Source organism: Ochotona curzoniae, unplaced genomic scaffold (assembly GCF_017591425.1).
Source record: "Ochotona curzoniae isolate NIBS_2020 unplaced genomic scaffold, NIBS_Ocur_1.0 contig_2692, whole genome shotgun sequence".
NCBI classification, from domain to species: Eukaryota; Metazoa; Chordata; class Mammalia; order Lagomorpha; family Ochotonidae; genus Ochotona; species Ochotona curzoniae.
Genome location: NW_024465556.1, coordinates 14,903,446 through 14,919,385, shown reverse-complemented (window position 1 = coordinate 14,919,385; position 15,940 = coordinate 14,903,446). Strand labels below are relative to the sequence as shown.

The 15,940-nt window shown below is 56.1% G+C and overlaps 1 protein-coding gene across 2 annotated transcripts; it reads right to left on the bottom strand.

Annotated features, from left to right (window-relative positions):
- Positions 1-9,556: 9,556 nt before the first annotated feature.
- Positions 9,557-12,302, bottom strand: FAM241B (family with sequence similarity 241 member B). Of its 2 annotated transcripts, XM_040976078.1 has the most exons (4): positions 12,255-12,302; positions 11,353-11,450; positions 11,061-11,200; positions 9,557-10,327 (listed from the first exon to the last, which is right to left on the bottom strand). In XM_040976078.1, exons 3-4 carry the CDS (start codon positions 11,163-11,165, stop codon positions 10,052-10,054), a joined length of 381 nt encoding a protein of 126 aa, XP_040832012.1. In that variant the 5' UTR covers positions 11,166-11,200; positions 11,353-11,450; positions 12,255-12,302; the 3' UTR covers positions 9,557-10,051. The 2 variants fall into 2 exon arrangements, with proteins under 2 accessions (XP_040832012.1, XP_040832014.1); XM_040976080.1 differs by lacking the exon at positions 12,255-12,302 and having other exon boundaries at positions 11,353-11,622.
- Positions 12,303-15,940: the final 3,638 nt, after the last annotated feature.

Genomic DNA, 15,940 nt, shown 5'->3' with positions numbered 1-15,940 from the left:
GGGGTCACCACCCCCTGCTCTGGAGGGCCAGGCAGGCTGGCCAGCTACACCGGACCCTTTGTTATGGCGTCTAATCCCTGAGGTTCCCACCACCACAGGACATCCGCAGCTCCGCCCCACTGGCTCCACCAGCCCAGCCAGGCCCAGGCCAGCCTAGGGTCCAGGAGGATGGGAGGGGTCAGAACCAGCTCCAGCATGCCCCACTCCCCATTATGTAGCAAGGCCGCGGTCAGTCACATGTCCAAGGGATCTGCAGTGTGCAATGAGACCATACTTGCGTAAAGCAGCTGTGTAAAGCAAAGGCCACTCATTACTAGCAGAAACTGGGTCAGAACATACACTCAAACAACGTGGGCACATTCACATAACACAGGCATACACACATTCATATAATAGGCACACACACTCACACAACGTGGGCACGTGAAAGCACACACACACACACAGGCACACACTCACACAACGTGGGCACGTGAAAGCACACACACACAGGCACACACTCACACAACGTGGGCACGTGAAGGCACACACAGGCACACACACTCACACAACGTGGGCACGTGAATGCACACACACACATTCATATAACACAGACGCACACTCACACAACGTGGGCACATGAAAGCATACACACACAGGCACACAACACAGGCACACACTCATATAGAACATGCACATGTGTAACATGTACATGCCCTCACAACACAGGCATTCATATAGCCTGCACGTGTACACGTAACACATGTACATGCACAAGGCCATGTACTCACATACTCACACACATGACACGGCACCCAGACACATACGCACACTACACAGACACACATGTACACACATGCCACACTAACACACGTATGACACAGACACATGGACGCACTCTCACTCACCACACACAACGCAGGCACAGAAGCCCATCTGGTACAGCTGTGGCCCTCCTCCACCCTCCTTGGTGGACCTTTATTCCTTCTTGAGTCTATTCTGCATCGGATATAAAACTAAGAGCGCAAGTCTCTCCTGCCCATGGCAGCCAGTGCACTGAGCATGTGCTCCTATGGGCAGACCATGTGTGCATGCACTGGCCATTGTCAGAGGAGACTACACCTTCTGTGGGATCATTCAGGACCCTGTGGCCTAGGGCAGCCATGGAGGAATGGGGAGGTGCTGATGCCGTGCATCCCACCATGCCCTGTGTGCAGGCTGCACCCCACATTGTGAGGCCATGGCTGTCTTGGGCCTAACCCAGCAGCAGCTTTATCTACCTTCCAACCCTACCTTCCCAATGTGGGTGGAAGTGGTGGCACCCAGGAGAAGCCAGAAGTCTCTGCAGCGGGATGTCTTCTGACACATGCCCTATGCCTACTGCGGACACCCACTCAGTGCCTGCTCAGCTCTGGCCAGTGCAGAATGCAGGGTGGGGCCAGGCCTACTGACCCCGGAGCAGGGGCCAGCCCAGGTCCCACATCAGCAAGTCCCAAACAGCATCCCCCATACAGCTTCTGCCCCCTCATACCCCCCACCTCCTGCCTGTCTTGCTCCCAACCACCGCACTCGGGACCTGCCTCACTCCCACCTGCACCAGGGCCCACACAAGCCAACCCCAGACTCTGCACCTGCTTGCCTGGCACCAGGTGGAACCAGGCAGGAAGGATGCACTCAGGAGCCATCCCCACCTATGACCACCTTGACTGTGACCACACATGGAAGTGCTGGTGCTGCGTACTTTCGTCTTCCTGATCACAGATTCTTCCAACCTCAGCAGCCCGAGCCAGGTCCCAGAGACACCCTGCCCAGCCTCGCCAAATGCCATGCAAAATGGAGGGAAGAGACCTTAACTGCTGGCAGCTCAGGTACTGCCCAGCACCTCAACCACTCCCCCTTACCTCACCTGCACCGTGTGCACGCACAGCAAGGGACCCCCTCGGTGTTGCTAGCTCCCCACACTGCTCACTTCATCTGGTAGACTTGTGTTCCATCTGTCACAGGCTATGAGTCACCTGATCCTGACTCCCAGCCTGAAGCATGCTCCCTCTTGGAGAACCCTACTGTTTGCGGGCCTAGAATGGTTTTGTGTTGGCTGCTCAGTATCTGTACCCTCAGACATTCTCATTCTGCAGCAGCCAGGGATCCTATGTGTTGTGTGCACTGTGCATGCCCAAGGCTTGGACCCACCAGAGCCTGGTGGGTAGCAGCTGGGAGAGGAAGCCACAGGTGCCTTTGGGAGTCCACATTCCATCACCTAAGGGACAGAGTCCAAGGCCCCAAAGGGCTATCTGCAGCCTCCTTGCTCTCCTCATCTCCGCTGAGGTGGCCCTGTGCTCAGGATGGACCAACCACTGGTGCACGGTTTAGATACAGCCAAGAGGAAGCAGCACGGGAGAGGTCTACGGATGCTACCACTGCAGCCACATGTAGTAGGACTGTGAGAATGGACCAAATCCATCAATGAGAGTGGCACTTCTGAAAACTCCATTGGAAGGCAAGTTCTGGGTGGGGAGAGGTCATGAATCAGCCAGGTGGAGAAACAGGACAGACATCCATCGGCACACACCTAGCACACTGCATCGCGGAAGCAATTCTTAGATGACACAGGGTGGGAGAACAGAATGATCAAAGAAATGAAAGAGGAAAGGAAACAGAGAAGAAGGAAGGGAGAGAGAGAAGGAAGGGAGGGAAGAGAGAGGGAAGAGAGAGGGAAGAGGAAGGGGTACTTACGATGACAAATTCTGGCCAATGCCTAAACCTCCTCAACAACCTCTAATGGCCTCAGGCTGAGCTGTGCTAGCTGTCCTGCCTGCAGGATGTGGGAGGGCTGGCAGCATGTCTGCAGGAGAGGGCTCAGGGCTGGGTGCTGGAGTGGGGAAGGGCAGGAGTAGGAAGGACAGGCATGCCACCCTGTACCGCTCTGCCAGAAGACACTACAGAGGCCTTGGCCCTGCTCACCTGGAGTTGCCCTGGGCCCCAGGTCACCAGCCCTTAGGGGAGGACCCAGAGCCCAGGATCAGCCAGGCTTTCTCTGCCAGGTCTGTTTCCGCAGTCCTAGTGCTGGGCAGACCAGGAGGGGAGATAAGCACGCTGCCCTTCCCCCTCCCAGCCTGGGGGGGGGGTGTCATCACTTCCTCTGTGCTCTCTGGGATCCCACAAGGTCCCTTCTTTTGCTTGTCTCACAGCACACACTCCCCAGCCCCTGACTGATCTACTAGGGTAAATGGAGGGAAAGGACTTTTGAATTTACAGGCCTAATTAATGACTGTAATGGCTTGGGCATGGGGTCGGCAGGGCTGTAACAGACTCAGTGTGCTTTTCCATCACAAGTAGAGAGGGGGTCCACTTTGGGCCTGGGGCTACAGCGTGGCTTAGCCCAGAGGCTCCTGCTGTCCTCGATGACTGGACTCCCCTCCCACATACCTTACAGGCCTCTTTCCCAGGGCTTCCCTGCCCACACTGCCCACCACAGCAAAGGCCTCATGGACAGAGCACAGAAGCTTGGCCAGCTTTGCCCTGCTTTGCCTGGGTGAACAGTATCCCTCCCGGGCCCCTCATGGCCCAGGTTGGGGAGCCTTGTGGTGAAGGTCTCTAGGCTAGTCAGAAGATGGGGAAAGACACTGGGCTGGTGGAGTTCCTGAAGAGAAAGGGCACGGGACTAAAGAAGACAAACAGGGCCACAAATCACCCCCTCAGAGGTAAGCGTCTCCACAGCAACCTGCCCAGGCCTGGGGGAGTGGGAGATGCGCCGTCACCATGGAAACCACATCCCAGAAACCCACTGGTATTGGTCCCTGTCTGCCTTGGCAGATGTGGTCGTGGGGATGAGGGTACATCTGCAGAGTTCCTGGGGTGGGGGTGAGAAGTGAGGAGAAAAGTGGGGAGGGAGAGCTGAGGAGGAAGAAAGGGGCAGGTGCCAAGAAAAAGTGCACGGTGTGTCAGGTGAGGCGCTGTGCTCCTGGCCCGAGCCCAGGCTGCGTCCCAGGCAGCTGGAGCACCTCCACTTCCCACTCCCCCTTGCTGTTGATTTTTACGTACACAAATTGGGCACTGCAGAACCTACCCTAAGGTGCCCATTCCTGGACTGCACACTTGTCTGATGGGACTGGAACTGAAGTAACTGCAGTCCCTCCCCCTGCTCTAGTTTGTCCAAGCACAAGGGCGTCAGAGAAGTGGAGTCCTTGAAAGCCAGCCCAACTCACCCTCCTCCCTTCCTGAACACGGGTTGGTCCTTCCCTGTTAGCGGGTGGGTGCCTAGCGCCACCTGCTGGTGGCTACTGGAAGCAAGGCAGCAGCGACTAGAAGGACAAGATTCCAGCTGACCAGTCAGGTGTCAGACAGGAGCCTCCTTCCAAGGCCGTTTTCAGCAGCCTAGAAGCTAGAACAACTTTGCAGTGAGTCGACACATCAGGTGCAGCGATGGTGGGGCCTCAGGTGGCTCTTGGGGCTTCTACTCTTCTGGGATCTCTTGCCTGAGTGGTGCTACCTCTGACTCATCCGATGCAGGTGGCAAAGGGGACAGGATGCTACTCCCTTGGTTCTGTGACCTTGGCATGGGACTCAGGCTTGCCTGTGGTCTTTCTCAGTCTCTCCCCAGTGCTGGCTTTGAGGAACCCCAACTGCAGTATGTGCTCTGGCTGCAAGAGAAGGAACAGACCCAGTGGAGAAGGCCCCCTCTCTGGTCAGTCCCCAGCAGGGAAGCCAGGCCCCCACTAATGGTGCAACTAGCCAGAACCTGGTTAGCTGCACTCTGTTGCTGTAGACTGCTACATGTCAAGCAATGTGTTACATTGCACACAAAAACAAATGCAAGGGCAATACCCGAAGAATATATACCTCATTTCTGTCTGTGCACCAACCCCAAACAGGGTATATACAACCCCAATTTAGAGAGGGGAAGCTGGGGCTCAGGAGAAAGGCTGCACAGCTTGGCGGCGGCGGGAGCTAGAGGGTCCCTGTGACCCTTTGCCCATCCCAGAGCTCCCAAATCCACAATTTGCACGTGGCCCCAGGCCCTCCATCTGTGACTGTGCCACCTGTCAGCTGCCTTACTGCCTCAGCCACAGTGCACTAATCCGTGGCGATACGTGAGTGGGGAGAAGTGTTGGTGTTTCTCTGTAGGAAGGCAGAATGAGGGAGGCTGACAGACGCTCTGGGTCTGGGGCTGAACCCATCTGAGACCACAGTAAATAAGGGATTGTGTTGGAAATGCCAGGGGCCTCGCTAACACAGAAAAGGCATCCCCAGCCCCATGGTCAAGGTGAACACTCACTTGCCCTTGGAAGGACGTCGCGGGCTTGCTCTGAAAGTCCACGAGGTGGCGCCATGGGACAATTTTCACAGCCTTCTGCTCCACATCAACACGGCCAGGGTGGGAGAGGGTGAGGGGAGGAGGAAGGGGGCTGTGACTGGTGACTGGGAGCTCATCAGCCAGTTCTAAGCGAAAGGTTTGGTGCTCAGTCATTGCTCATGGCCTTCCTTCACCTCCTCTGTCCAGATATTCTTGAAATCAGGTGGTACATCCAGCTGCCTTATGGCTTGGGAAAGCAGCAGGGGACAGCTCAAAGCCCTGGGAATCTGCACCCACATGGGAGATCCAGAAGCTCCTGCCCTCAGATCAGCTCTAGTCATTGCGGCCATTTGGGGAGTGAACCGGAAGATGGAAGATCTTTCTGTCTCTCCATAAATCTGATCTGCCTTTCCGATGGACAACAAAAACTCAAGTGGCAGAGTAAGGGGTTCAGGTGGCAGCAAAGCCCACTAGGCACCCACTGTGAACAGGACCCTGTTGGGGCCAGGGATCTTTACATTTCAGAACCTCAGAGGAATGAGAGTTCCCTCCCAGCCATCCCCACCCCACTCCCCAGCTATCATTTTCTCCAAGTGCAGGGCAATCCAGGGCATCTTTCAGGTAAGGTTAGAACCCACGCCCCTGGCTGGCAGGTTACAAAGGGGGGTTGCAAGCATCAGTGAGGTCATGACCTCAAGCTCCTCTCTCCCCCAGCCAGTTCTGGGCATTTGTTTGCAGGACGGATCTGGGATCTGGGGGCCAGGACTAGCATTGTGGAATCAGCCTCCCCTCAGGCTCTGGAGTTGTAGGGCACATCCCATTCCTGAGAACTCGGTGGCCTGAGTGGCAGAACCACCAGGCCCTGGAGCTGCGGCCCTTTGGTCCCCAGGGCTGACCCTGCTGCAGCTGACAGAGGCCCTGTACTCCGAGGCCAGGCACTGAAGGACTCTGCATGTTCAGGTGGTTTGTGTTTGGGATAGATGACCAAGGAGAAAAAGGCAGGGCAGAAAATGGGCCTAACCTGTACTCACTTGCATGAAGTGTAAGAAGAAAGGAGCGTACTTGTGTTTGCACATGTTCATCAACTCAGCTCTGGATTTAACACACTGCGCAGGACAGGCTCTGACAGGAGAGAGGAAGGCATCTCTGCATGTGCTTGTGTGTCGCCGGCCCTTGCAGCCATGGGTCCTCACAGTTTGTTCAGGGTCCCACATGTGTCCCATCGTGGGGTCTTTGTTCCTGGCAAGGTATGACTGCCTTGGGGTGTCACACAAGATGTCTGTGAACAACTCCCAAAGGCCCCACTGCAGCACAGTGGGGACCGTCCCCTGGGTCTCTCTGCAGTCCTCTGAATTTACCGAGGCAGCAGCTCAGCTGCTGGCCAGTCCACGGCACCCTCCCTAGCCAGGGAGTCCCAACCGGCAAACATTTGAACAAAGTTGGGCAGGCTCAGAGCCCTGGACAACACAGTGGCTGGCTGCACTGCAGCAGCGTCCTTTTATCGTGGTGGATGCAGTCAGAGGTAACACTGGAATGCTGACCCACCATGCAGACTGATAGGTACTTCCCACACACCTGTGTACTGGGTCCTCCCAGCCTGGCAGGTGCAGTGGGGACCTGGGTGTGCAGGCATGGGACCGATGTGTTCCTTCCAAGCTCTGAGTGGCAGAAGCCAAATGATTCAGCTCTGCCTCACCCCTAGGGTCACACCTTGGTCACACACTGAAGTGCTCCAGCCACTTCCTCTCCAGCTGCCTCCTGCACCATCTCCTCCTCCTCCCCTTCCTTTGGAGCGCACTGCTCCACTTGTGACTTTCTAATGAAAATGTCAGGCACTCAGCCCCGCAGGCCAGGCCTGGATCTGGGGACAGCAGCCAGCGGCCAGCGGCCTTGAAGCCCTCCACCTCATAGAGCAGATGTGACAGAAGCTAGGGAGGGGAGCCTGGCTGTGTGCACCTGCGACAGGTTTCTAGGGGTTTCTAGGTGATTATGGCATGGCATAGCCAGGGGTGAATTGGCCGGGGCGAGTGGGGGCTCTCCAGGGGCCTGGACCAGAGTGATCACTCAGAAAGAGACAGAAGCTGTGGTCCGAGGGAGTCTGAAGACTGACCCCTCCTCTCCTGAATGCTCTGCTTTGGGTGACTCAGAAGGGCCCCGGGTGGCAGGCCCCTGGGGTGCCCCTGCCTTTCTCAACAGTGAGGGGACTGTGACTCTAGAAGCTGAGAGAACTATCCAATCCCACCAAGCAAAGCAGGGCTTATGCACAGGCTGCCAGTCAGCCCTGGGCACGCCCTTGCTCCCTGCCTTCAAGGTCAGGCATCTGAGCAGGGAGTGGCCTGGCCAGCAGCCTGGGGCTGCCCCTTCAGACTCAGAGCCAGAGGCCCCCAGGAGGGAAACGAACCCCAGGGTGAGGGACAGAGAGCTGGCAAGAACCACTGCTGGGCTTGATCCCAGGCTTGAGGTCTCCCTCTGGGGGCAGAGGCTGGAGAGGGAAGGGCTTCGGGGGTGGCCCAGGCCTGGAGGTTGGCAGAGCCAGCTCTGTGTCTCTTCCTGGGGGCAGGAAGAGGTTGGGCCTGAGCTGAAAGAGAAGCAGCTCTGTTAGACAGCTGTGACACAATTAAATGCCCCCTGACATGCAGATACAGGTTCTGGGCTGGGCCCTGGGGAAGGAGGCATTTCCTGGAAATGTGACAGGGGTGGATGAGGGGAATAGCATGGAGGAAGGCCTGGGGGGGGGGGGGCGGGGAACACAGCAGGAGGAACCCACTCCTCAGAGAGCTCCCAGCTGAGATGCCACCAAGGCAGTAGGGACATTGCCCCGGCTTGATCAGTACAGGTGACAGCCCCGTGGAGAGCACCCAGGCAGGAGCCTGTCAGCCACACAGGCTGCACAGTGCTGGGAGGGCTGCCCCTGCCTGGTCTCAAGGACCCCAGGCTGGAGCAAATAGCCCGGAGCCCAACTTAGACCCCCAGTCCATTCTATTGTGTCTGGAGCTCTGTCAGCTAGCAGAACAGGAGATGTCACCTCATCTGATGCTGTCCACTGCAGCCCAGCCCCCTCCCCACCAGGCCAGTCCCTCCACGCCTCACCTACACCCTCATTCTCCCGAAAGCGCCAGCTAAATGGAAGAAGCTAAACCAGGCAGCTTTGAGTGTGTGGGCTCAGACCTGCAGCCCTGTGTCCTCAGTGTCCCACAAAGCTGAGAAGAGAAAATGAAAGAGAAAACCCAGCCCAGAGAGACATGCCATGGGCAGAAGGGACTGGGGTGCTGAGTGCCAGGAGTCTCACCACGTCTGGCCAGGGCTGCGGGAGCCTAGGGACTCAGGAGTGTGTAGCAGATAGGCCAGGGAAGGAGAATCATGGCAGACAGCCAGGACAGCAGCCAGGGCTGGGTACCTCCCTCCGCTTACCCAGACGCACCCCCCTACCCGCACCCAGCTCCCTCTCCTTTCCGTGCTCATCATAAAGGGAGCACAGGTCCCAACTGCTGCCAAGAAGTACACACAGAGAACATTCTTCAAGAAGGACGCCCTGTCCCAGTGCCTTCTCCAGGAATGCAGGAATGTCTGGGATGAAGGCCACCAAGGCCACCAGCAGCAGTGGACACGGGACCCAGCCGGGGGTGGGGGGTGGGCCAGAAAGACCAGCCCAGGGGTGGGGTAGCAGGACCCATGAAAAGGACACGGGGTCCATGCCCAGCCCACTCAGCCATCCTGCTGCAGGCCTGGCACCAGCAACACATGCCTTCCTGCCTAGCCAGCCAACCCCTGTGGGACCTAGGAGGTGGGGGAGAACTTGGTGTCAGGCCAGCTTCCCTTAGCACCCGAGTCCTGGGTCCGGAGTGGGCAGCCAGCACCCAGGACTCCTCCTATAGAGGTCCCATGCAGACCCAGGAACCACAGCTCAGTTGTTCTCTCCTGCAGAGCAAGGCACCTTATCAACAGGCACTGCTTCAACTGTCAAAAGCCAGCGAGCAGCGACCAGGGCTGCCGTTGCCCCAACCTGCACCCTACTTTTCCCAGCCCAGCATCCACCCCAGCTGTCCCTCCCAGAGGCCCCCTCTCCACCTGGCTCTCCTTCAAACGCAGCACCTCAGGGTGAGCTGAGAAGTTCATCCAAGCCCCTACCAGGACCATCTCAAAGCCATCTTCAGGGTCAAATGACCACTGCTCTCTTGCTCCCCAAACCCAGGCAGATACCCGAGGCACCCCCAGCACGTCGTCCAGCTCCGCAAGCAACTGCATGGTCAGTGGTGGGTCTCTGCATGTGGACTCATCTTTACATCAATCCATTTATTGAAAATATCACAGGAAGTACAAGACCAGTCCCCCTCCCCCCCCCTCAGCAATAAAAGATGCGCAGAAAAACATGTCACTGAACCAAACAGAGCGCTGGCATGGTCAGGAATCTGACACGCCCATGTCTTGCTCCCCGGGTATGGGAGGCCAGCGGGAATGCCAGGGGCCTCAGAACATGCCAGCACCTGGACAAGACTCTCCTGGGCATAAAAGGATGACAAGAAACCTGGAGAGTCTTTTTCTCACTCCGATTCCATGCCCTGCACCACCCAAATACATCTTAAGCAGACCAGGACAGGAATGGGACAGCCGGATCACACACTCTCTCTGCCTCATACTGAACATCACCAGGAAACACAACCCCCAAGCCCTGCTACTTCACACCACCAAGGCTCCTCAGACCCCTTCCCCCAGGGAACCTGCTCCCACACCAAGGTCCAGAAAGTCCTGCTTGGCATGCTGCCCTGCCAGACCCGGGGGTCACCGCTGACTCAGGTGGGACACCAGGTAGACCAGGCCCACGAGCAGCAGGCCCCGGACGCCGAGCATCATGAGCAAAAAGAGGAGCAGGATGGAGGTCACAGGTTCCACAGCGTGGTTGCCCAGATGCCACTGTGGGAAGCCCATGTGCACCAGCTGCCGGTTGAGGTCGTGGAAGGGGGACAGCGCAGCTCCCAGCCTGGCACCTGCCTGCTGCTGCTGCTGGCGGGGACCAGGGCCTCCTGGAGCGGCCCCGTGGCCCCTATGGAGAAAGCCCTGGAAGGTGAAGAGAGAGATGAATGGATCCTGAGAAAACTTCCTGTGGATGAGGCGTGTGAGAGCCACGCCCTCCCCCTACCACAGCCTCCTTCCCAACAACCCCCAGATGCTGCTCTTGAGAATCCTAACAACCAGGTTGCACAGTCTCAGAGCACAGAATCTACTGGTGCAGCTTCCTTCACCTACACTGCAGGGGAAGGCACCCAGAGATGAGAGCAGTGATGGAGGTAGCTGGGACCATGGGGCACATCTCCACTGACTCTCCAGCCTCTTCCCCATCCAACAGATTAAAACGAGGAGGCTTGCTCCAGCAAGGTTTGCAAGCCAGGTTAAAAAAGACAGAGTTCTGGGGCTGGTGCAGTGGCACAGCAGGCTAATCCTCAGTCCTGTGGTGCCAGCATCCCATATGGGCACTGGTTTGTGTCCCAACCACTACATTTCCCATCCAGCTCCCTGCTTATGGCCTGGGAAATCAGTGCAGGATGTCTCAAGACTCTGGGACCCTGCTCCCATGTGGAAGACCTGGAAGAAGCTCCTGGATCCTGGCTTTGGATAGGCTCAGCTTCAACCATTGCAGCCACTTGGGGAGTGAACTAGCAGATGGAAGATCTCTCCCTCTGTGTCTCCAGCTCAGCTAAGAGGCTTTGAGCTAGAGAATGGTCATCAAGAGAGACTTGTGGGAGCACAGAAGGGTCAAGCACAGGGCAGACCAGGCAGGGCGGGCTCCTACCTGTCGGGAACCACCGCTGCCTCTCGCTGCCGCTGCAGGAGCAGTGGTCCTCACCCGGGGGTCATCGTCCTGCACAATCTCCCCATTGGCCAAGATCCGCACCATCCTGGCAGCGGCTGCGAGCCCTGGTAGGGTAGCACCTGCAATGCAAGCCCAAAGCTGGGAGAAGCAGCCTAAGAGAAGCCAAGTGGCCTAGAACTCCCTGCCCCCACCCCACCTGCCCCTCTAACCCCCACTTTCCTACTGATCTGGGACCAGGATCACACCTAGGCTTGGGAACGTATGTCCTGACCTCAACAAGCCAGTAAGCAAGAAGCTGTCCACCAGCAAGGGAGGGATGTTTGCTTCTGCTGCCAAGTTCACGTGGGTCAGCTCTCCCAGGTGCTCCGTCTGATCAGTAAAAAGGAGGAACAAATGTTGCCAGACAAAAATCTCAGATACTGAGTCCTCCAAGGAAAACCACAGCAGGGAGTCCTGGAAGAAGATCTGAGGGAGCAGGCACCAGCTGGGAAGACCTGGGGAGTACCAGGCAAGGGCCCGACACACAAACAGCGCAGCAGCCCCCAGCACCACCATCTCAACTGCCCTTCTGCTCTTAAACCAGATCTGGCATGCTGTTCCCGGGGCGAGGCTAAGGGCTGGGCCCTCACCGCTCCCCACCACGCACCCCAGAGACCCCCGCCTCCCGGGGCGACTTTAGACCCACCGCGGCCACCCAGCCCCGGAGAAGGGCCGACCTGGGCGCAGAGAGCACGCCCCTCACGTGGCCCTCCCCTCTCAGGTAACACCTGTCCAGCTTACCCGACACAGTGCAGACCTCCCTCCCTCACCCCTCCCCCGTTCCGCCCAATGCATTCCCAAAGCACGCAATGGGAAAGTCTCCATTCCCCGCGCCCCAACGGTTGCCCAGGAGCCGGAGCCCCTGCCACGGCCGCTGCCGGCAAAGGCCACTCCTGCCCGCGGGGTGGGCCTCGCTTTTCGCGCAGCACAAGGGGCGCCCAGCCCGCGCCCTCGGGCGGCGTTCTCCACGTTCGTTCTACATTGTCATCCTCCCCGCCCGGTGTGCCCGGGCCTCGGGGGCACCTGACAGCCCCCAGGGCGAGCCGCCCCGGCCCTCGGCGCCACAGGCCGCGCCGCCTGCAGCCGCCCCGCGTCGCAGCCCCGGCCCCGCGGCCCCCACGCGCGGACACCCACCTGCGGGGCCTGCGGCGTCCACTTGGCGACGGCGCCCGGGCCGCTTCCTCCCACCTGACCTCACAGGAAGCGCGCGCCGCAGGGGCGCGGCCGGGCGGCGATCGCAGCGCCCTCTGCAGGCCTCCGCGGGAACTGCAGCCGCCGGGACCCGGGGCCGGCGGGAAGGAAGAAGAGCCAAGGGCGCTGCCTCAGGTTGGGGGATCGGACCGCTCAGCTCGATTCTCCTGTTCTCTGCGGCTTATCCCGTGTGAGCACAGCTGCACAGGGCTGTTGTGGAGATGGGAGGCAGATACCCTGAGCAGGACAGGTGGTCGTGAGCTTTAACTAGAATCATCCATCAGCAGAGGGTGGGCACATGGTTATGGAATATCTATTAGAGCCCCAAGCCAGCCAGGGTCCCTCCCCATGAACGAGAACTTTGCTGCTCTGCGATTCATCCTGGGTGTGGAGGTGTCTGACAAACCCATCACTCACCAGATGGTCCTGGGTTACACCATCCGCTATGAGCAGGACCCTTGCAGGTGAGGTGCAAGACCCAGCATCCCCAGAGAAGGAGAGGCCTGTGTGGGTTGCAGGAACCCCAGGGAGATATAGGCCAGGAGTGCTTCTGGTTGCATCTGATTCCACAGGGACCCATTCCAGCCTGAGGAGGAAGTAAGAGAAACCCAAATCAGCCCCCTGGGAAAGAGTGGAAAGAGTGTGAACTTAGAAATGGTCAACAGTCTGGGTCACTTTTTCTTCTTCTCCCTCTCTCTCAAGAGTCCCCTGCCGTGAGACTCAGTGATGGCTGCCGGCTGCAGGAGGGGGACTGGGCTTATTGCAGACCCCACACTGTCACTCCCACCTCAGTGACCCGAAAGGGCCACAGGAGCCAGACACATCATGGGACTAGCAGGGCTCCAGCCAGCCAATGATGAGCCTAGACTGACATTCCTTAGCTAGTTGAGGCTTAAGCAGAGGCTATGCCAGCTTCCGTGTTGGAAGGGGTATAAAACCCTCCAGCACATCCCTGTGCCTGCCTTTGTTCCCTCGCAGCCCCCTAGATCTTTCTCCTTCCTTTCTCCTCTTTCCCTCCCACTGCAGAGTAAAGGCCCGAGGGCGGATCCCTCACAAACCTGCCATGGTTCCCTGCAGTCCAACACGACCTCGCTCATTGGCTGGGCTTCAGCACCCTCTGAACTTGCTGGAGCTCAAAGGTAGGGGCACAAGATCTGGGACAGCGCATGGCTGCCAGGTCCTGACAGTGAATATGGCCTCATAGAGTGGAGCTGCTTGGCTCAAATGCAGTGAAGGAATTCCTGTGGCCCAGGAACGACCAGGAAGCAGTGGGAAAGTTGCTGGGAGAGAAAGGGTCAAAGTACACAGGTCCAAGAGGTGGTTCAACGGAGGGCAGCAGTGCTGGACAGGTGATGCAGGGCCCTGAGAGAGAACAGAAGCCTAAGAGAACACCTTGCACAGCCTGCAGACTGTGGGACCCGGGACTTGCTGGCACCTAGGTAAGTCTCCAGGACATAAACCCCACCCTGGATGTGTCCACTTGACTAGAGGATGGGCTGCCAGAGAAGGGCATTGAGTGGACAGCCAAACAAGGGGATGAATGGGCTGACCAAGTCAAGTGGGCCTCCCCAGACCAAGCAGGAGCAGGCATTCCTCCTCCATCACTGCTCACACAGCCCAGGATGCGACCTTTATAGGCAAGGTCAACCTTGGCCACACAGTCCCCATGCTGCCATGCTGCCCATGGAAAGAAGAGCATAGGTGAAATGGAAGGCTAGTGACTTCTTTTAAATCAATGCCTGTGACTTATAAAGTACAGATGCTCTTCAACTTATAATGAGGTGATTTCTTCATAAACCTATCAGAAGAGTTGAGGGCTGGTATAGTGGCATAGCATGCCAGTCCTCCACCTGTGGCACAGTACGGGCTCCAGTTTGAGTCCTGGCTACCCCACTTCTGATCCAGCTTCTTATGAATAGCCTGGAAAAGCAGTGGAAGATGGCTCAAAGCCTTGAGATCCTGCACCAACGTAGGAGACTGGGAAGAAGCTCTAGGCTCCCAGCTCTGGATCAGCCCAGCTCTGGCCATTGCGACCATTTGGGCAATGAACCAGCAGATGGAAAAATCTCTTTCTCTGTGTCTCTCACTCTCTAACTCTGATTTTCAAGTCAAAGAAATGAAACTTAAAAAAAGGAAAATGTTGTAAGTTGAAAATGCATTTGAGATACTTAACCTGCCAATAGCCCAGCCTGCCTTCAACATACATAGAGCACATAAAGTGAATCTACAGTTAGACAAAGTCATCACACACAAATCCCGTCCGAACATAAAGTGCTGAATAACTCATTTAGTTTATTGACTGTCAGACTGAAAGTGAAAACCAGAAAGGATGTGTGGGGATGGTTTAACTCCTAGAGTTCAAGGATTGCTTTTGCTCCGTCATAAAGCCAAGAAAGCACCAGTTGAATCATCGTCACTTGGAGCTCCTGAATCACAAATGCCATGCCCAGTCCCTCGTTGAGCTCTCATTTCACCAATTTTCAAAATCATTGATTTCTGCACTGCTATCCTTGTTTCCTTCTTTCTTGCCTTGGATTTATTTTGCTTCTCCCTTTCTAAGTCCTTGAGGTAGGAGCGAAGATGATCGATTGAAGATTTTTCTTCTTTGATATATAAACACAGTTATAAATTTTCTTTTTGGCACCGGTTGAGCAATAGCCCACAAGTTTTGACATGTATTTTCATTTTCATTTAGTGCGGTACGTTTTCACATTTCCTTCACCATTTTCACTTGGACTCCTGGAATATGTAAAAAGGTATTTTGTCTCAAAAATCTTAGCAGATTTTTCTGTTACTGACTTCCAGGTTAATTCCCCTGTGGTCAGAGAACACAGTCCGTGAAAAGGTCATACTTTTTCACGCCTTTGGGTCTTGGCCCAGAATCCTCCATCATACATGACTAAAAAGAAGATATGTTCTGCTACTGCAGGGTGGGATGTGCTGCATGTCAATCATGAAGCATTAGCTCGTGGGTGTTGTTGAGCCCATTTCCTGTCTGGCTCTGTCAGTCATGGAAAGCAGACTGAAGCCTCTAATGGCAGGCTTGTCTATTTCTCCTTTCAGTCCATCAGCTTTATTCCCATATTTCGGAGTGCCGTTATGTGGTGCACACACATTCGGGGTCAAGCTGCCCATCTGGCGGCCTGCGGCGTTGTGTGTAACATCTCTCTGTCTTGGGTACTTCTTGTTCTAAAGCTGACTTACGCTGTTTTCCTCTCATTGATGTTTGCATGGCATTCTTCTTCCGTCACTAGCCTTTCCACTTGCCTACACGGTTAGATTAGAAGAGAATTTCTCATACACAGCACATACTTCTGTCCCGTTTCTTAATCCACTCTGGCAACCTGTCTTTTTTAGACTATTACATTTGACATAATGATTGATCTGTTAGGACCGAAGCTTGCCAACTTAGTTTTGTTACTGCTTCTTTTCTCTAGTGTTCATTTATTTTATTTTCCTTGCCTTCTTGTAGTTTTGTGGTTTTCTTGAACATTCTCTATACTCTTATTTTGATTTATCTACAGCATTCTAAAGTGTATCTCTTTGTATAGTTTATTTAGTGGTCATGCCAGGAATTACATTAAATGAGCATGACTTATCCCAGTCTACTAGCATCACCATTCTAGAAT